At 43.9% G+C, this 21,052-nt stretch overlaps 2 protein-coding genes across 7 annotated transcripts in view; one reads left to right on the top strand and one right to left on the bottom strand.

Moving 5' to 3' along the window:
- Window positions 1–273: 273 nt before the first annotated feature.
- On the top strand, window positions 274–14,298 carry GJA10 (gap junction protein alpha 10). The gene is made up of 4 exons (XM_055714043.1): window positions 274–445; window positions 3,738–4,546; window positions 4,628–5,073; window positions 11,481–14,298. The coding sequence occupies exons 2-4, from the start codon at window positions 3,754–3,756 to the stop codon at window positions 11,517–11,519; spliced, it is 1,278 nt and encodes a 425-aa protein (XP_055570018.1). The 5' UTR covers window positions 274–445; window positions 3,738–3,753; the 3' UTR covers window positions 11,520–14,298.
- The window catches only part of BACH2 (BTB domain and CNC homolog 2), a 196,863-nt gene continuing 189,772 nt past the window's right edge, over window positions 13,962–21,052 (bottom strand). For all 6 annotated transcript variants that reach the window (XM_055713240.1, XM_055713243.1, XM_055713241.1 and 3 more), the window contains one exon: window positions 13,962–20,939. In XM_055713240.1, the coding sequence (XP_055569215.1) occupies window positions 20,460–20,939 (480 nt within the window). In that variant the 3' untranslated portion in view covers window positions 13,962–20,459. The remainder of the gene's footprint in view (window positions 20,940–21,052) is intronic.

Genomic DNA, 21,052 nt, shown 5'->3' with positions numbered 1-21,052 from the left:
TTGTACAGTAAAGGCTGCCTATTTAGACATTTTACCAAAAAAAATTCATTTGAGAGCTGGGTGGAGGCATAATGTTTGAAGAACCAACTAAAACAAGGCGTAGGGACATTGCAAACTATTGCTGTACAGATTGAGCCTTGAGGGAATGGCTTTGTTAGATGCCACTGACTAAAATAATTGCACGATAATTTTGGCTAGGGGCACCATCCTATCATCTGATGATTTTTAAACCCTGCACAGATAGTTTAGACTGAGTGATCTTGGCATCCAGCTACAAAGAACCGAGAAGTCCGCTCAGCATACCACGTCTATGCTTTGGCTCTTGAAAAAATAAAAAGATGTCCTAGCACTGTCGAAGGAAGGTCTCTGAGCTGTAGCAATCGGCAGCGCTGCGTGCTCCTTCTGCAATACTCTAAGATAGACTAACCAAGGGCTTTCTCCTAAGGTAAGCGGCAGAAAAATAATTCTTCCTAGGGCAGTACGGAGCAGGGAGGTCCCTGTCAGCCTCGAAGCAACGAGAATTAAACCCAGGAGTATTTGCACCTTAGCGTTTAACTTTTCCTGACAAGAAATTTAAGATTTAACTCTGCTTTTTCAAATCACAGCTGATGAAAACCTGGCATAAATTTCATACAGAAGTGATTTGAAGAGTGGCAAATAATCAAAAAACTTTAAAATAAAAAGTAGCAAAACTGAGAAATAAACTTACAAGAGAAATGGTGGGTTTCCATCTGGTTCTAACTGATGACATGCATGAGTTTTTATTGTTTTAAATAACCATTTAAACATATTTGGACAGACACAAAGGTCGCCAGATGGTATAATGAGAAATATCTCAGGTATGTATTATCTATACTAAAAATGGTATCTTTTTAATATACTAGGCTAGTATACCAGAATGCTAGAATTTCTAGTCTATTAGTAGACTGGAAATAACGATATCATTGATATTTCAGATTACTCTCCTACAGTGAACTGAAATACTATGTTACACAGAACTCAAATAAGACGAGGGAATGGAAAGATGGAAAAGTTGGAAGCACATTGCTATGACAAGGTTGTAAAGTATTTTGGCTGATTTCTTAGAAACCCCTGGCTTTTGCGGCTCTAGATTAACTTCTTTATACACAACATTACCGTGTCAATATTTATACTGTGGTTCTACCAGTGCAGGCTTGAGGGAAGGTGTCTTGGTATAATAAGCCCACTTAGAGAGTGAGTTAGACCATTCCTACAATTACTGTCCCCTGTTGCCTGCTGTAACGGAAAGGTGAGGACAGAATTGTTTAAACACTGATAGAAGCAACCTAAGAAACAAACATCTGGAGAGTCAGTGATATGTTTATACTCCTCTTCTTGTCCTCTCTTACCCCGAATGGTTACATTCACTTTCTGTTCCAAAACGGGCAATGGTAATTCCTACTGCTAGAGGAATGCCAGCATTTCACCTTTGGGATTAAAACATGTCTCCTTTCCCTTTTATTCCTGCATTTACATTTTAGCATGTCACTTGGTTTTGTTTTGTTGGGTTTGTTGGTTGGTTTTTTTGTGTGTGGAGTCTATGAGTTTCAGTGAGGGATCAGCCATTTAGCAGGCAGCAAATATACCCAAAGCTCCTTTGCTTGACTGTTGTGTTGACACCATTCAGTCACCTTTCAGGGGAAGCAGCACAGAGCAGTCAGCAAGTGTCACCCACTTCTGCTTGGCTTCTTGAGTACTCTGGGTTTGGGAGCTTGCTCTGTGTAAACCTCTACTTCTTGCTTTACTGAAGGTGAACTATTCTGTATCAGGACTTCCAAGCTTGGAAAAACAGATTGAACATTGTTAGCTTGAGATGTAACATTTTTCAGCAAATATTTTAATGTAGAATCGTAGAATCATTTAGGTTGGAAACAACCTTTAAGATCACTGAGTCCAGCTATAAACCTAACACAGCCAAGCCCATGACTAAAGCATGCCCCTAAGTGCCACAAACGTCTTTACGCCCACCCAGCCTACGACATTGCGATGATTTGATATCTGCCCTGAATAAAATCCGTATGAAGTCAGAAGAAAGATCTGCCATTGTTTGTTAAAGATGAGGGAAATGGACTACAATAATTCTTTCTGAGGGTTGGGGTTTTTTTCCCATGTATCTTGTTTCATTGATATACGAGGGAGAGAATGAGCATGGAAAGAAGATATTCCAGGAGCATCACAGCACCAAAGAAATTGCTGGACTAGCTAAGTTTCCTCAGCCAGTTCCCAGTGTCAAAAGAGAAGTTCATTGTGAAAATTCAAATTTGAAGAACCCCCCCCAAATCCCAGAGATGTAATAATAAAGTCTGTAGAATGGCTATGCAGAGAATGTCGACACTCTTGATTACAACTGAAAATCTTTACTTGCAGTGTGGATAAATACAGCCTCAAAGCAGAATTGTATTACATGGGATCATACCATGAGCCATAACCAAGCCTTACTGATAATGGTGGTATCACCCAGCTGTGCCATCAATTACAATTACGTTACGATTTTGGGTACTATAACCAGCCACTCTCAAAAAAAGTTTAGAAATTGCACTTTCCTAAAGGCTGTGGTTTAGTGGAATTTGGGAAGCTTTGAAAGTACAGTAGCATAAAAAAAAAATCAAGTGCAAACCCTAAGGTAGATATGATCCCAGATGCTTTCAATATTTTATTACCACATTAGCACATTAGCAGAGAAAATTCCAGGGACACAACACCGGACATGTGGTGCACTCACAGACAAATACCTTATGTTTCAATTCCCCACATCACCTGAGGCTCCTGAATAGTTTCCAGAGAAGGGGCTTGGAAACCAAGCGTCTGGCAGCAGAACGTAGATCATTTTGCTGGTAAATCAAAGACGTTCTGGGAAAGTGGTAGTTAGAAAGATCATCTCACACTCACAGCTAAAAACTTCCACATCACTCCAGCGTGTAATCCCTGTTTTATTTATCTCATATCTTGAAATTCATAATTAAGACAAAGTTTTGGCGATTCAGTAAGGCTTTAAATGCATAAAATTAAAGATTTTAATCCTAGAAGCACTCTTAGTTTATTAACTTAGTTATCCTAGCACTGAGAGTATTTACACATGCACAGTTACCTGTAAATTAACTATGTATTTTTAGTTTTAGGAATCTGAGTGAGAAACTTGTTAATTGTTATCCTGGTAGACGGGAAAATATTGGATGTATGGCACTGATAATGCTACTACCTTGGGGTAAAAAATGAAACATTCTTCTGTCACAGAGAAGGATGCTTCTCAAAACTTTATCAAACAAATGAAAGCCATGAGCATTTGATGTTATGGCAAAACTATGGCAAAACCGTAGACAGTGGAATGGAGTGAGTGTAGAACTAAACTATACGTGGCAAAGGATTTGTGTCTTCTTTCCTAGTGGGAAGAAAACAGTGTAGAACTGTAGGAAGTTAAGAAGTACTGTCGCTTACAGCTGAAATTAAACTCTCTTTAGCTTAAAATAATCTCATATTTGCATCTTTCACCAGTACTCCTGAATTCTGCATTAATTTAAAGATCCATTAAGTGAAAAATAATGAACTTCTAAGAGCTGTCTTGCTCAGAAGACTGTATATGAAAGATCATTACAAAATAAAATAAAAAATAAAAAACCAAAAAACCCCTAACCCAACCAGCCTGAACCAACTAAAAAGGGCCATTTCCAAAAGAAATCCAGTATTGTATTAAATGAACATCAGGTTTTGTATTTCAGGTATGAACTTTTGGCCATGGGGGACTGGAACCTGTTGGGCAGCATCCTCGAAGAAGTGCACATCCACTCCACCATAGTTGGCAAGATCTGGCTCACGATCCTATTCATATTCCGGATGCTGGTGCTGGGGGTGGCTGCCGAAGACGTGTGGGACGATGAGCAGTCTGAGTTCATCTGCAACACAGAACAACCCGGCTGCAGCAACATCTGTTATGACAAAGCCTTCCCCATCTCCTTGATCAGGTACTGGGTACTGCAGATCATATTTGTCTCTTCTCCATCGCTCGTTTACATGGGCCACGCGCTCTACAGATTACGGGCTCTCGAGAAAGAGCGACAGAGGAGGAAGGGCCACCTGCGGGCTCAGCTGGAAGACCTGGAGCCCACGTCCGAGGAGCACAGGAGAGTGGAGAGGGAGCTGCGCAAGCTGGAGGAGCAAAAGAAGGTGCACAAGGCACCCTTGAGAGGCTCCCTGCTGCGCACCTATATCCTGCATATCCTGACCCGCTCGGTGGTCGAAGTGGGCTTTATGATAGGTCAGTATCTTTTGTACGGGTTTCACATGTCCCCCCTTTACAAATGCACGCGCCCCCCTTGCCCTAACACGGTGGATTGTTTTGTGTCCCGACCCACAGAGAAGACCATCTTTATGGTCTTCATGAACAGCATCGCCGCGGTCTCCCTGTTCCTCAACATCCTAGAAATCGCCCACCTGGGCCTCAAGAAGATCCACAAGAGCCTGTGCGGGCGGCCGCGGCGGCCGGCGGGCCCCGCCGAGGAGGACGCCGGCCTCTACCCGCCCCCGAAGGGCCCCGCGGCGCCGCCCCGCCCGCCCGGCGCCGCCTCCCCGCCGCGCCCCGCCGCCGCCCCGCCGCCGCCCCACGCGCCCGCGGCTCCGCCGGGCCGCCAGCCCCGCGGGGAGCTCTGGCCGCCCCGCCGCCGGCACGGCGCGGCGCAGCACCACGGACAGCAGCCGCGCTCCTCCAGCAGCGAGGAGGCGCCGCGGGCGGCGGGCGGGGCCCTCGGGGCGGGCGGGGCGGCCGCCTCCCGCCGCGCGCCCCGCAAGCGCAGCCGGGTCAGCGTCTGCCGCGACCTCGACGAGCAGCGCGGCGACTCGCCGGACAGCGGGCACTGCCCGGGCACCCGCAAGTCCAGCTTCCTCTCCCGCGTCCTCGCCGGCAGCCGGGCGGGCAGCGACAGCGAGAGCACCGCCTCCCGCGGCGGCTCCGGGCCCGGCTCCGGCCCCGGCTCCGGCTCGGAGGGCAAGCGCGGCGAGGAGGGCAGCTCGCCCGGCGGCCCGCCGCCGCCCGCCGCCGTGGGACGCCGCAAGTCCATGGCAAGTAGCGCCCCGCGGCCGCCGGGGGAGCCCGCGGGAGGGGGGCGGCATGGGGTGGGCCGGGCGGGCGAGCCCCGGGGCCGGGGGGCGGGGGCAGGGCTTCCGAGCGGCCCCCGCGCCCTCCCGCACCGAGCGCAGCTCCCGCGGGCTCGGCCCCCCGCCGCGGCGCGGGCAGGAGCGCCACTGGGAAACTGCGGTGCCCCGAGCGTCCCCCGGCCCCCGCCTCTTCGCGCTCCGCATCGCCCCGGTCGCGGGGACTGTCCCGGGGCCACTCGCGCTGCCTGACACCCTGAGAAGGCCCGGCGCCTCGGGTGCGTGGGGTTCAGGTTCTCTAAGCCCCGGGGGGAGGGGGGCGTTCTCCCAGAGGTGGCCACCGAGGCGAGCAATTGCTCAATGGATAAACGAGATCCACGTACGGAACGCCAGGTCATTGCGATGCTAGAGCCAACCACCACAGAATTCCCTTTTCAGCAGCTGTTCCTGTTCCTTGGCCACACACTCTAAGCTTGCTTACAGTCAGTGCTGGTGAGGTGTAGTGCTCGCATTCAAGAACCAACGAGTCTGGTTTTATTACAACTAAATTGAATTCTGATTTCCCCAGATTGCAGGATTTGTCCTCTGAGAGCAAAAAAGCTCCTTTACAAATGCTGGCAGGAGCAAGCCCTTAAAAGCCTTTTTATAGGGCATGTAAGAAACGGGAGATTACTTCACGCACTACTCAAAGTTATAGATTCCATTCAATTTTTTCTCACTTTTCTTTAAAGTAAACACTTTTCCTAAATACAAAACAAACAAGCCCAAGAAAACAAGCAAACAAAAAACTTCAAATCTTGTGCGGCAAGAAGCAGAAGGCACTCTTACATGTTGCTCATCAAAAGACCGTTTGTGGGTTCCTGTTTTCATGGAGTTGTAATTTCTACAATACATAGTCAGCATCAGCCATGTTAAGTTGTCACTTAGATGCAATTTAACCACTTTCCGCTTCAATGCTTCTAATACAGGCAGAAGACCTAGAGTCCAATCTGTCGATCTGCTGATTTTTGATAGTCAGATAAGAAGGCTTTTTAAGAAGGTGAAAGGCAAAACGTTATTCAAGCGAGACCGAATTTCAGCAGCGCCCTGCTGAGAACTCCCAGAAGTTGCCTGGCAGCTTTTACTGTTTAATGACAATGACGCTATCTTCCAGGGAGCTCTCGCAGAGAAATACAGTCCGTTTGCAAAGCAATGCCATTACTCTTTAAAGTAACACCTCTGGCGTGCTGCCTTTGGGTACCATTGTGCAGGGGACTGCTGGAAGCGTTTTAAGATATGACTCATGTAGGTACACGACCTGTTGCTTCCTGCTTACTACACACGTGATATTTTAAAGTAAAGGTGCTTCTATGTACAATTGACTCAGGATTTTGGCAAATGCACTTTACTGTTAGCATTGCTATGGCAGTTTGCGAATACAGATTTCAATACACAGATATGCTGGTGCATCAGAAAAATGTTGAATCTGGGCATTAAAACGTGTATATCCTTCTACTCTGTATTTCCCAGTTCCTATATTCACTATTTAATTCTGGTTGTCGAAGGCACTCAGCATTGGTCTGATATGTTTTAATTTGACTTCCAGGAAATAATCATCATGTATTAATGTTCAGATAAAAGAAAAATATATACGATTAGATTTATCTGTGTGACAGGAACATTCAAAAATCGGTGATCCTAAAGTATTTAAAAGGAACTATTTAAAAAATTCCAACTGAAGCACACCAAAAAATATTATCTACTACCATGCCTGATTAATAGCGACTTGCAACAGTAATGCAGAGAAAGGACAGATGTTTTTTAACATAACAATGAATTCACATGCACAAACATTTTCTAAACAGCCAAAATGCAGTCTGTTCTAACCTGGCTCTTACTAATCTAAGACGGATAGCCAAATGGAGCAAAATCATAGTGGAATTCACAATGTTCTTCCATTTTCTTTGATAACTTTCCCAAACTATCATTTTTAGTTCCATACTCTCTTTCCTTTCATCCATACAGTTCTGCCAGAATTTGTCTGTAGCATTCTTTGCATTAGCTCAGTGAGAGAGGAATATCAACTCAACATTGAAATGATCACTTTCTGTACCTCAACTACCATTCTAGCAACCTCTAAACACATACCCACGCTCCGTGCTAAGACAGCAGGACAACTGCAACTGCCCACAACCACCATAGCTTTCTTAGCTGATGGAAAATCTCAAAGCTACACAAAAAAAAAAATCAAAAAAAAAATCAGTGCATCTGATATTGCAAGAGTCTGCATACAAGTCAGCCGAATCCCATGAGCCATAGCAATGAAAGCACCAATCAGATCTAATAGTATAGTTACGGATGCTTGACTTTCAGCCAGTGATGAGATGTTTTTCTGGAGCAATATTATCAATACCATTTCCACACCAAACTTGAGTGTCTAACAGATAAATAATTATTATTAGGGAGAGCTAAATGTTGTCAAAATGACCCCTCATAATGTATTGATCAAACCATGAAGACTAGGTGGTGGATAGTAGTTGCCCAAGTGATTTTTTTCCAAGGAAGTACAAAACTGCGTCCCTCAAGGAGAACAGGAAATTCTTCTTAGGACTTCCTCTTTGGAGTCCTAAGAATTTGAAAGATTTGAAAGATTGGAATTTGAAAGTTTACTTTGGACTCTTAAGAGAGAATGCATTCAGTCCTTCACTGAAAACCCTCACGGAATGGCTCAGTAGGATAGTGAATGCAAAATGCATATTTGGCATGAGGATTCCTCAACTTTTTAGACTTTGGTTCAAACCAGACCAGCTGTATACATAAAGGAAGAAAAGCCCTTCCCACGGGTAGGATTTGTACAAGCCAACCATGTTTGTCCACAATGCAAACTAACAAGGCTGTTTAAAACTTCCTTCTCTGGAACTGATGGAGATGAAGAGCCATTTCTTTATTTCATTCATGTCCAATTGGCATAAACCCTTGAAAAAATATTTACGCTCCGACTGTTTAGTTTTAGACCCAAACCACTCACTCTTCATACTCTTCAGTTCCTTGGTCATTGCATTATCCAAAGTCATCCATTATTCAGATTGGGAAGCAAAAAATGAGAGAAGCAGATTATTGGGTTAAAGGCTTCTCAAGAGACTCTGACCCACCGGGGAAAAAAACTTTTCCTTGAGCCACCGCTGGTCAAACTTTAGATGTACTAGGTTTTGAGGACAGACCGCCAAAACTGGACCTTCATTGCATCAGGGAAAGTACACAGCAAAGCATAGGAGGAATGAGTCACTGCATGACATGACGGTAATTTCCAACTGAATTCAGTCTACCTAAACACAATGACCAGAGCATCACCAGCTACACAGGTGAGCTAATCCCAACTCCCTGGATACCTGGGATAAATAACGTTACAAAACTCTATATTGACAGGGGAATTCAGCATCTGTGTACAGCTGAAAACAGGCTGTCTGCAAGCCTCCAAAACCCTGGCGATGAGGAATGCAGTCAGCATGCCTTGAAGTGATACTGAACAATTTGTTCACTGATAACTCTCCAAGCTAATAATTTCCAAGGCTTACTTAGGGGATACGTCTTAAAGAATATATGGCATCTTATCTTCTAAGAGATATTGTGGGTACACACATAGTTCTCCCTAAGTTTTGCGTCTCTTGCCACATTTTAACTTTTATTTGAGGGGAGCAAAGTTATGGAGCGAAGGGGCACCTCCTACATGGTGCTGGGCTGCCAGCCTCCCTTTGGCAGGCAGGCCTTCAATGGCTGCTTTTCGCACACAACGCAGTGAAAAGAGCTGTGCTGAATTTACTGTAACTACAATCACAAAGGACAGCTGGGAGCTGGATTCACAAAGGTGTGTAAAAATTACGCTGCTGTCAATAGGATGCTCGGCATGAATGACATCATGAGAAAAAAGCCTCCTAATTTGAACCAGCCAGGCACTTGACTGGTGCATGATACGTTTTTAAGTCTGATAAAAATAATAGGCTGATGCAGTCAAAGGTCAGTATATAGTTAGTACAAATAAAATCTGTGCTCTCTTGAAAACAGGCAGGGCCAGGAATTACAGCCTATAATAGGCACCTGGCTCTCAGAGCGTTGTGCTAAGGGGCATTGGCTTACTGCCTCAAGTGTGCAGGATTGTGTGAAGCCATTGGGACCATCGAATAACTCTCTGGAGGGATGAAAAGGAAAGATCTGAGCACTCCAACTGAACAATTAGAGAGGGAGAGAGCTTTACTTCCAAAGCCACCCTTTGCCAGAATCAAGCAATCTTCCTCCTTGGCTTTTTTCTACAAACAAAAGGAACAATTGCAGAACATCAGAAAGCTCAGCTGAGCATGGCCGCAGCCTGGCATTGCATCTCCAGAGCGTCACAGTGTCATCACAATTCAACAGCTGAATGCAAATGTTTCTGCAAAAGCTGGAGGCTGTGTGATATTTCATTGCTAGCTGTGTCTGAAGTCTTTTGCTAACTGTGTCTCTCCCCACCTTTCTAAAGCAGAGGACTCCAGCTGCATGCTGCCTGAGCATGTCCAGCGTCGGTTCTTTCTGGCCTATGTATAATAGTTTCCTAAAGAATCCTAAGGTGTGTTGTAAAACCTATAAGCTTTAATTTGGTTAACTGGGACTGGAAGTATTTACACTAGATTTGTAACTTTTCTCACAAAGGCACCATCTTTCAGATGACTTGGGGCATTTGCACCCTAAGCCTAAACCTGCACTGAGACAACTACTGTGCCAGGCCTCTTGCTAGAATACCCAAAGATACACCAAGAAGACGGGGAGACTTGACATGATCTAATGGTTGTGCCTTTTCGTTGAGCCAAGATAACTTCCTGGAATCGCAGAACAAAATTGGACATCGTTAGAAGTTTTATAATATCCTTAGCGATATTTTAGCTCTCCTGGGAAACCAAAATTACTAGATCAAGGTTTTCAGAAAGAATTAGGCATTTTAGGAACTCAATTTCAGATTTTTGTTTTTTTCAAGAGTGCAGTTTTCCTCACCCTCCCGTCCATTCCTTATTCTTTAGCCCACCCTCTCCTCCAGAGACCCCGATGCTTTCAGAGTGCCATTTCTTTCAGTCTATATTTTTGGCTACGAAGTAATGGAAGTACCTTTAAAAGCAAGGCCCCCTCCTCATGGTGAATGAGGGGGATAAAGCTGCTGCTGAAGCAGCTGGTAAAGCTGATACTCTCAGCTCACAGAATTGGACTGAAATAGGGCTGCTGATTTTATTCATTTGCAGAAAAGAAATCCTGGCTCTGTCAAAGCTGGGGAAATTTTACAATTCACTGCGTCCAGTTTCCCTCACTGCATTGCTTTTTTATTCCTCTGTGCTGTTCAGTTCTTTTTCTACTTCTCAATTCTCCATTCAGTCTTTTACCCAGTGGGAAAATACTCCATAGTGAGCAGGGTATGAAAGAGAGAGCTGCTATTCAGCCTGAATGCTTGCAGTCTTCTCCAGAACAAGGCATGTTTACTCACCCTTTCAACACCACTTGAGGAATAAAAATATCCACTCATTTAACTAGCTGCTCACCCACTCTCGCTCCTGGGACTGGGACCAGTTTGATAAGAATGAACGTACATTGAAATAACAAACATGGTAAGTACAGAGGAGTGAGTTAGACAGCTGAGCTCCACCAGGAAAATCTACAGGTGGGGTAAGGGACTGGAAAGACTCTGTGTTCCTCTAGGATCTTAGAGAATCCCTAAGGGTAGGCACATTTACCTATTGGTAGCTACTGCTGGTTTTGTACAGTTTTTCTATGCAAACACCTCTTAAAAAGAAAAAAAATCGGATTCCACAGTACTTGTATTTTATTCTGCCCTGGAGCACTCAGGAGAAGCTCGTGGTGATGACACAGCCAATGTACCAATTAGCTGGCAAAAGCTACTTGATCGCCGAAAGGTAACCATTCACCAGTTGCACAAACACAGACACACTTTGGGGGCCAGCGGCAGCTGACAACTAATAAACCCCTCTGAGGATCTGTGCAGCAATGAATGGATAAGCTGGATTTTAGAAAGTGGAACTTGCTTAATTGAGTCCACCTTCGTATGGGTTTAAACCAACCAAAACCATACAAAACCCCTTAACATGTAAAGCAGGGGCTGTAGGATGGGTTCACCGATTTCAAGCCAGTTACTTCAGGGATTAATGTGTTTGCTTTGGTTTAAAAGCAAGGTGTTCCCCCTATCCCTCCCTTCCCCTTAGCACTGAACAAAGCCCTACAAGGTAAGTGTGTCATCCGCTAAACACAAGATTCCCACCTTCCCGGGTATGTATGTGTTGAGGTTAATTACCATGATAATATTTCTTTTTCTTCTTCAAGCCAATTCAGCTTCATGCTTTTTTTCTCTTGTTATCTTTCAGAGCATGCTCCTAGAACTATCATCTATCATGAAAAAGTAATGACATTCTGAGAAGAAATAAACCAAGGGATTGAGCACAAACTGCCTTCAGCAGAGAGATAAAAAACAGATTATCTGTTGCTATGTTCCCCTCTCCTGCCACTATAATGCTAAATTTGTAATACAGTTTAAGAAAGCAAACACTTTGTTCCTCTGTTTTATGCCAGTCCCAACCGTATCATACTCTGATTGCTGGTGTTAATGGGCAGCTCACTCCACAACTCAAGATTTTTCTCCTGTAGACTGAGCTGGATCTGCTCAGTGTGCTGCCACTGCAGGAATAGCCTTGTGTCCTTGGGAGAACATTTTGGGATGTACAACTTGCTGGGCACGCTAGCAGTGTTCATATCAGAAACCAGCCTGATCTGTAGACCTTCAAGGTAGCGGAAGACCCAAGGCACCTACAAGAAAGGGTTAGTTCTATCTGAAAGTAGCCTGAAAGGCTACGTGGCCTCTGTCTCCCCAGACTTCAGCAGCTGATGAATAAATGATGGAAGAAACGCTCAAGGAATCTGATGGGACAGAGAATTTAAGAGAGATAAAAAACCAGCTGCAGAATATGCTGCTGCTTGTCTGCCTGTGTTAACGCGGCCCTCGAGCTCCGATAGAGACTTCCCATGCTAATGTAGCCTCCTTGTAGCCAATACTTTCAGCTTCGAAACTGAAACTAAGTAAAATCAGGCGATTTATTTTAAAGTGCAAAACATCTGTGCTTCAGTTTGCTGTTCAAGAAGGTCTGCAAGGTATCACCTCAGGGTCATGAACAGCTTATTCCCTTAACTGCCTCATTAGTTCATACAGAGAAACTGAAAGAGAAGCAAAGCCAAAAAGAGCTCATTTTCAGTTTGCTAGGACAGACTAGCTCTGGAAGGTTGGATTTCTGGGTTGAAGGAGGCCCGAGAAAGCAGCGCTTCCACTTGCGTATCTGTAAAATAAAGCACCTTCCTCTGACTGTCCCTGACCCTGTTTCTGGCCACATGCTTTTTGGCTGATTTTATATATCAAGCTTATCATAGCTCGCCTTTGCTATCACCACAACGGCAAGCGATGCTTGGAACAAGCTCATTTGCTATGCCCGTCTCCCTAAGCAGAAAAATCCACTATGACTTGACACCTCTAAGGCAAGGTTAGAAAGAAAGCAGGACAGCAGGAAAAAAAAATATTCAAGCATAAAGATTGCCTGAGGTTACAGTGGATTTGTTCTAGTGTACATGATTTACATTCATATTCCGCCTCACTACAAACCCATTGACAGTTTGCCTGTGCATTTGTTTAGTATTTTAAGTCAAAAAAAGGAAATACTTAAGATGGTGGCCGTTAAGTGTCAGCAAGAACTGATCAGGGATGGAGAAACAGCTTTGCTGAAGTACATTCTCTACTGTCAGGCTATGAGTAGTAGATGTGGTGGATGCTCTGTCTTCTGACAGATTTGAGGGGGTGGGAAGCTTTCCTCATACATGCTCAACAGGAAGATAGATAAAGCTGGGGAACTCTGGAAAGTAACATGTTCGGTTTTCTTCCGTGAGAATTTTAAGACTGAGGAATCGCAGGCACGTGGCGGACGCAGTTTGCATCCCTGTGGATGGTGGTCCAGGGCACACGATCTAGGGTTTCCTGTCTGGTGATTAAAAAGCCTGGGGACCTCCTTGTAGCAGCTTGCCCTCCTCCCTGCTCCCCGCAGCAGCAGCCCAGCAAGTGTGGGGACCAAGGCAGGACAACTGGTCATGCCACTGCCCCCTTCCCAGGCCTCCTCCTGCCAAGCTGCTGAGCAGCTCTCAGGTTGTATCCAACCCAAGGACGGAGGTGGCTGACAATGCACCCTGCTGGACCCTGCACCCTGCATGTGGCCATAGCACCTAAAGGCTGCATGTGATTTCTTTTTGCTTTTCTGGATCTTCTGCAGTATAAGTGATGCCAATGGTCCATGGCACGAGTTCCTCCAAACGCTACCTTATTTGGGTTACACACAGAGATTTTCAGCTATATTTTGTTTCTACAGAGAGCTCTCTCAATTTTTCTCAGGTTTTCAGCAAGGGGGGAACATACCCCAACCCCTCCCCTTGCTTCCCAACACACACACTGACACTTCAGAAGACCAAAACAAAGACTTTGCAGAATTGCCTTAAGTCAAGCACTAGGGGATGGGTATAGGTACAGCTTATTTGATCTTCCAAAGCAACTTACTTCATCTTCACAAAGAAAAACCCTCAGCTGTTCCTGCAGCAGATAAAGATAACTGGATCCCTGGATGAAAGATGACTAGTGAATTAGCAGTGGAACCTTGTGAGTGGAGATCTCCTCATCAGTCCAGAGATTCACCGGGCACTATCAACCACATCCAACCTACCGCCACCCCCCCACCCCCCACCCCCACCCCTGGAATCTCGCCTACAACCTGCACATTAACTGAGCACCGCAACATCAATTTCAGAGTCAAGATGAGTCGATTTACAATACATAATGATATGTCTTTATTTCATCAACAGAAATGGTGTCTAGACAAAATTCAGTTAACACTAGCAATTCAAATGAATGAAAAGGGTCGGGTGGTTTTTTTTCATTTTTGTTTTTTGCACAATACTGTATTTACAATGAGTAAATGACATTTTAAATTCATTAGTTCATAGCAATGCTTTCTTCCAAAAAGGTAAAAATTCTTAGTTAACAGAGAGTAAGCATCAACAGCCACCTCATTTATTTATACAATAAAAATCACAAGAAACCACAGTCACCTAGAAAAAAAATAAAGACAAGCTTAAGAACTAGTACAATAAAATGATGCATTGAATTAAGTTACATTAATCGCATAGAATTTGTGTAAAAAGTATGTAGAAAAAACACCTGATGTAACCTGTTACAGTCATTGACCAGTTATGAGAGGTACAGAGGGTTATACAGGTAGATATGTGTGAAAACTGTCCATACTGTTTGACCTGGGGAGGAAGAGAAGAGGGGTTGCACCCCCTTGCATACACTGATAAAACCCTGTTTTGAATATGGCCTCTGAAGTTTGTAAGGCATATATAAGAGGTGCACTTGTAACCAACTGGTTCTGGAACAAACTCTTAGGGCATCCCCACCCTTGAAATCAAGGGTGATGCTTGGAACTACGAGTAAACAACCACGCATCGAGTATCACCAAAGTGTTTAGTATCATTCCTGCCGGTCTGAGGGATCCAGATAGCTTCAGGCAGAGCCAACGCAGCAGTGAGAACAGGACTGAAACCATGCATGTTTCTCTCGGGTGCATCACAAACGCAGGGGAACACCGGCCTGCACGGGAGAACCCAGCCACAACCCCGGCGTGGGGCAGCTGCCCCCTCCTCTGCCCCCCTCCTGGAGGGTGGGCTCCTCTGGCCGCAGGGACGAGCCCAGCCGGCGGCTGCAGCCCCTGCTCGGCTCCCTCCAGAACGGAGGGATCGGGATCGTTCGGGTCTGTAGCCTGGGACCGTCTCTGCTTCTAAGCGATCAATGAAATCAAACACTGCCAGTTGCCATTTCTATTTTAGGATGCTGGCTTCTTTCTGCCCTTCATTAGCCCAAAGGGACAACAGTGGCACTGCATGACCCAGGCAGTGACTTTCACCTACGGAAATGGCTCTGCCCACAGTCACCAAGATTTGCACAAGAACAGGAGTCATCTAACTGGCTTTTTAGCCGTTGTTGGGTTGGGGTAACAGCCTTATAAAAAGGCATTTTTAGCATTCCTTCCTGCCAAAAAGCGATTTTATTTGCAAAAATGGCAACTTTATCCATGTAATACCTTAAAATGCATATCAATATTTGACTTCGATATAAATAACACCTATCTTGGTGGAGTGTAGGAAAATACTGTACACTTATAGTCCTTGCAAGTAATGCCATTAAAACTTTGAGAGTAAAGGGAATAATTATTCTACAGACCACCACCAATAGATCTTTTAAATATACACACAGTATTTGAACATATGCATATACACATATATTGTATTCTACAGCATCAGATCTGATGCCTGAGTCATGAAATACTCCAGGGAGTATTATAAATATACAAATATGTATTATAAACAGGAAAATACACAAACACACAATCTGACTAGAATTATAGATGTATGTGTACGGTGTACATACACCCATTATATATATATGTAGATGTAAAATTGACTTGGACTATGTTGGCAGAGACAAAACTGAAATGAAGTCAAAATCTGTTGAGAAAATTTCTAGCAGGAAAGAGAGCATAAGTTCTTTATGTTAATAGTTTTAGTTTCACCTCACTTCCGATAAAAATAAACCACTCCATACTTAGCAGATCCCATCCTCATGCAAAACCATCAACTCCACTGCTCATACGGAGCTAAACCTTCCCTAGGCAGCCCTAAAATAGAGACTTTTGAAATGCTGCAGCCTTGGGCCACAACCGTCACCCAGAGGTACCTCCAAATGCATCTCAGATCAGAAAATAAAGGTGAAAGCAGTGCTCCTTATTGCAACAGTAGAGGACATGAAGTGGAGCAAAATGTGAGCTTGCAGAAACCTGGCAAACGTCTCACGGCAAAATTTACTCTGGGTCTTCTGTTCTGCAGACCCACCCCTCTCCCTCTCAACCACCACAGCAGTGGATCACAGGACACAGGTGAGGATGTGGTGTTGATTCTGGAATTGCAGTGCTTCGCCGTGCTTTCTTCTAGCGGATCAGATTTTATTACAGGATTATAGTGATTCCAGCATGCAGATTTGTTTTATTTACTAGGCAATCATAAAGTTACATATTAAAAAAATCTAACTATATATCTAGGCATTTTAACTTCTATTTAAGCGCTCTTTAGAATACAGACTTGACAAAGTGTTGGACTCCAGATTAACGACCACACTATTAGCATTAATCATTTCTCTGGCAGCAGTTAATCCATTTAGCAAAGTTACACATCTAGTTCCCACTCTCCTTTTTAAAGAGAAGTAGCAGTTAGCATACTAATCACTGTGGCTTGCCTTTGCAGCACATTTTACTTCCTTGGGAAAAAAAATAATACAAGGATTAGATCCAAAAATATAGTGCATCTTAAAAGCAGCATATACCCTTAAAAAGACATTTAATAAATTACTTGTACAATATATAAAATAATAGTTTTATACTGCAGCATCAAACTCTGACGCCTGAGTCATCATGTTAGGAAGTCTGTGATATAAATACTGGGATCTCCTGATAACACAGCCAACATTTTTGCTTTTGTTTTGCTTGTTTTCTGTTTTGTTTTCCCTCTCATTTTTTTTCACTACCTTTTTGTTCCAGAATCAGCTTGCAAAGAGCTTTAATTGTGTCCAAGGCACCCCTAGAGAACGCAGAGAAACAAACACATTATATAGTGTAGTACTCACCCGACAAAGCGCAACAAGCCTAAATAAAATGAGGTTTCTTGGCAATACAAGTATAGCAATGACAAAGGAAAAGGAGGACTAGATACAGACTGGACAAAGCTTCAGGGACTTTCAGACCCATGGAGGTGGTGCAGTGCCCAGCGGGGAGATGCGGCGTCACCATGCCATTTCCAAGCAACACCTGACAGGACCGATGCTGCATGCATCCTCCTTGGCAAACGCAAAGAGATTCTTACTTAAGATCATGGTGACTGCTGGCCAAACTCTTACAATTCACAAATACTGCAGCGAGTTGTTTGGTTTTCTTTCTTTCCAACGGTATTCTTGCAGTCAGTTGTTCTGACCTCATAAGCCAAGAATGGCTGGGTATGGCAACTGGCGTCCAGGTCTGAAACTAATTCTCCCAATGTCCTCCTTTAACGTTAGTTCAGTAACTGCTCTGAGAGCCGCATGGTTTGGAATAGCAAAAAAACCTCAAAACAAAATAGTAACAAAAAAACAACGACCACCACCACCACCACCACCAAAAAAACCCCACTGAAAAACCATGATACATGTAAATATAAGAAGCAATGACATAAAATCAGCCACTTCTAATGGGAAAGAATGAAATCAAACATCCAGAAAAGCTCACGGGGGAGGGAAAGAGAGAGAGAGACGAGAGAAAGGTTGAGGAAGAGACACTTATTTGAGCAGTGGTTTTAAATATCAGTTCCCAAGGTAGAGGAAATCAAGATACCCAGCACCAGTATGAAGCCAGGTCAAACCTAAGAGCTGCAGCGCAATGGGTTGTGTGGGTGGGTTTTTTAATCCGTCGGAATGAGGTCAAGAGTACCAGTTGCACATGAGTTGTTAGTAGAGTAAATCTTCATGTCAGGAAGCAAGTTAAAACTTGGTTTTATACTCATAAAACATTCTATCTATTCATATATATATATAGGAGGTCACTTAAAAATAAAAAAGGCAACAGAAAAACATCTTTAAAATACTGTGTCAGTTGACCCTTCCCTCCCACCCGCCCCCAGCCCCTCCAAGTAGCTATGACTCTATAATGTGATTCACATTTAGTTTTAAATTCTAGCTTTCACCATGGTCTCATAGAAACAAAACTTCTCTGCGAAGCACAGAACTGCTTTGCAACGTCAACAAATTCAAAGGAAAATCAAATCCCCCTCCGCCGCCACAGAGCTTCTCAGTCAGTAACCTGCAAAAGATGGCTGGGAGGGGGTTCAGATATTTTTAGGTTAAGCTCTTTTAAAAAGAAAGGACGACTCCCCCCCCTTTTTCAACCGTGTGAACTAGGAGTTTATGGCATTTGTATATTTTCGAACATTTAAAGGTAAGGATTTTGTACAGTAATGATTAATACTTAAACATAAATATTCTCCTACATTATATACTAGCTTTTCTTTGTACATGCGGGGAAAAAAAGTATTTTCAACAAACATGGCACATGCTATATGCATTTCCTCCTCGGTAGCTTGGCTACAATAGTTTGGGTGAAGAGGATAAAAGCAAGACTTTGTGGCGAGTGGGCGACGGTCCATGAGCACAGTCTGAAGATGGAAGAAGTGGAGAGAGGGAGCTGATTCCTCCTCCAGGGTCAAGATGCTGATCTACTGAGTGCCTCCAAAAACCACCAGCGCACACCTCTAGTGTAAACGTTAGCACAGAAGACCACATTATCACTTAGTGCTTCTGAGAAGCTGCTTCCCCATACTTTTTTTTTTTTTTTTTTAAATAGGTGTGAACAGCTGGTAATTTTTTTTCAGCGAGAACAAACAATATCAGCAAATACAACATCAGTAAAGCACATGACAGTTGTCGTCGATAAAGCCACGCAACCTGGCACACATAGGGCAAAGAACCACAAAATAAAAACTCAGTACATTTAGAATAATAATTATTAAAAAAAGCATTAGGAGGATGTTCTTCTGTCTACACTGTACATACAGATGTTATGCTTGGAAAGCTGCTGTCTCACACAGTCATAACATGAGTCAACATTGCTTAAGATACAAATCCAATACGGTTACAACTAAGCCAATTCACTGAGTAGTCTCCTTTGAGACAGCGCTCTTTTAGCTGTGGTTTGTGCTGAGGGCAATGCTGCAGGACGAGAGGATCCTGGAACACAAGAATTTGATGGGTAAGCTATCGAATTGGGTGTTGGCGGATGTATGTTTTGCTCTTAAAGGATACAGTGCTAACTTGACTTCTGTAAGGAAACCAAAGTCAACAGCTAGGGGTCTGATCCTGCAACTCCACCTACCCAAGCAGGATCAGACTTCACCAGACCCACTTCTGGGTCCAGTGAGGAAAACGGGTAACATCTGAGGACAGCTGAGGTGAGGCTCTGGGGAACAGCCGGAGCAGCAGTTGCTTCCATGAGTAAAGGATGCAGAGCAGGGCTGGAGAAAAAGCCCCCCCACAAGTGTATTGATGTGATCTCCGTTTGCTTTACTTCGTGGAACGTATGATGAACTGATCCAGTTGTCAAATGCTTTTTTCTCTAAAGAGTGAAATATACTTTCCCCTATAAGAATCCAAAAGCATCATTAACAGCACTTAAACTTGGTTTGTGAAACAGAAAGAAGTCTGAATATAAAAATAATTCAAGCAGATTCTCTTTACAAATTGTATAGTGAATTCAGTATTTGGCAAGACCGTTTTTACTACATAATGAGCTCCTGAGTGTTTGTCTATTAGCTAAAACTTTTCTATTTCCTTTAAGCCATAAAGCAAAGAAAACCATATACTCAAGTTATACTGAAGTCACGACTTCATTTATGAAAAGAGGTTTGACCAGAAACTCAGTGCAAGTGGCAAAGTTGACCATTACTGTACAGTATCTGCAAGAAAATAAAATAACTCCACATTGCTCAAGTGGCACGAAATGGTTGTGCCAAAAAATTGTCTATAATAAAATCTCAAATAAGTTTCCAACATCAAAATTTCATAAATAAGTACAAATCGAATGATATTGCTGAACTGCGAACCGAGAAAAAAAAAAATTATCGTGTAACAAGTTACCAAACTAGTTCTAGCATCGAAGACAAAAAGGAATGTTGGAACTTGTTTATACAATAGAAATGAAAGCTTCCAGTTTGTAGGATGAGAAAAATTGAGGCATGCAGGGACTTTTGCATATGGATATATATATTTTATATATATTATATATAATATGTACAGATTAGCTATAAAACTTTGATGTGTAAAGAAGCTGTCTTCAATGAAAAATTGAACATTCAGAGGAAATTCCTGAGTTAGGGTTTTGTGACATGGGCCACTGAGAAAAAAGCTGCGGTTGGGTCCTCAGAGGTGTTATGTCCATCCCTGTTAAGATTGAAATCAACATACAAAAACAGACAGTGTTACCACTGCTTCGTTCCCTGCCTGAGCAAGGGATAGCACCATTGTGAAGAGAACTCCTGCTTGTAGAGAGGAGGGAATACTTAAAAACAGTATTGCTGCTAAGACCACTGTAGTGTGCACCAAATACGTTCTTCTAGACAACAAATGAACACTGCCACTGGCTGACTGAAGAACACCTGACCAGGTGTAACGTTAAACTTACAAGTCACTAGGTGTAATCTTTCCGAGGTTGTTCATCTGTTGTACATTTATCAGTCATTTCCTGACAGAAGTCTACTGTGACCGTTTGGCTGCTCTGCTCTGGTGGAAGCTCTCTCTCGGGATAAGTACCTGTGTCAGCTCCATCCAACCCCCCGCCAGCTGAACAATTTTCTGCGATGTTGTTGGGCAGCCAGGGCGCTCCCAGTTGCACTGATCCTTGCTCCGAGCAGCACTGCATGCTTTCCCCAACACACTGGGAGGTCACCAGGCTCTGCTCCACGCCAGCTGGGGAGGGGCTGATGGTAGTGGCTGGCTGTAGATCCATGGGTCTGAGAACGGGGCAGTATCGGTGGAGAGCTTGGATCTGTTCTGGGCTCTGCATGTCTCGACACACTTCTTGGGAAAGACACGAGAAGTTGTCTAACAATTCTCCCATGCTTGCTTTCAGCTGGTTCCTTTCTGAGAGCAATTTCTCTTTCTCACACACCTGAAAAAGAAAGAAGGCATCTCAGGCTGAGGAGGGGCCGCCCACTGGCTGCACACTCCCGGCACATATGCAGCGGTACCCAAGAAGACCAACACGTCACAGTTATTTTCATA

The sequence above is a fragment of the Falco cherrug genome, chromosome 6 (genome assembly GCF_023634085.1).
Source record: "Falco cherrug isolate bFalChe1 chromosome 6, bFalChe1.pri, whole genome shotgun sequence".
NCBI classification, from domain to species: Eukaryota; Metazoa; Chordata; class Aves; order Falconiformes; family Falconidae; genus Falco; species Falco cherrug.
This window is presented reverse-complemented; position numbering and strand designations above follow the sequence as displayed.

Coding starts and splice junctions, on each gene's coding strand:
- GJA10 (XM_055714043.1), top strand. CDS start 3,754: ATGGGGGACTGGAACCTGTTGGGCAGCATCCTCGAAGAAGTGCACATC. Junction 4,547..4,627: donor CCTCTACCCGCCCCCGAAGG/GCCCCGCGGCGC, acceptor CCCACGCGCCCG/CGGCTCCGCCGGGCCGCCAG. Junction 5,074..11,480: donor TGGGACGCCGCAAGTCCATG/GCAAGTAGCGCC, acceptor GTTATCTTTCAG/AGCATGCTCCTAGAACTATC.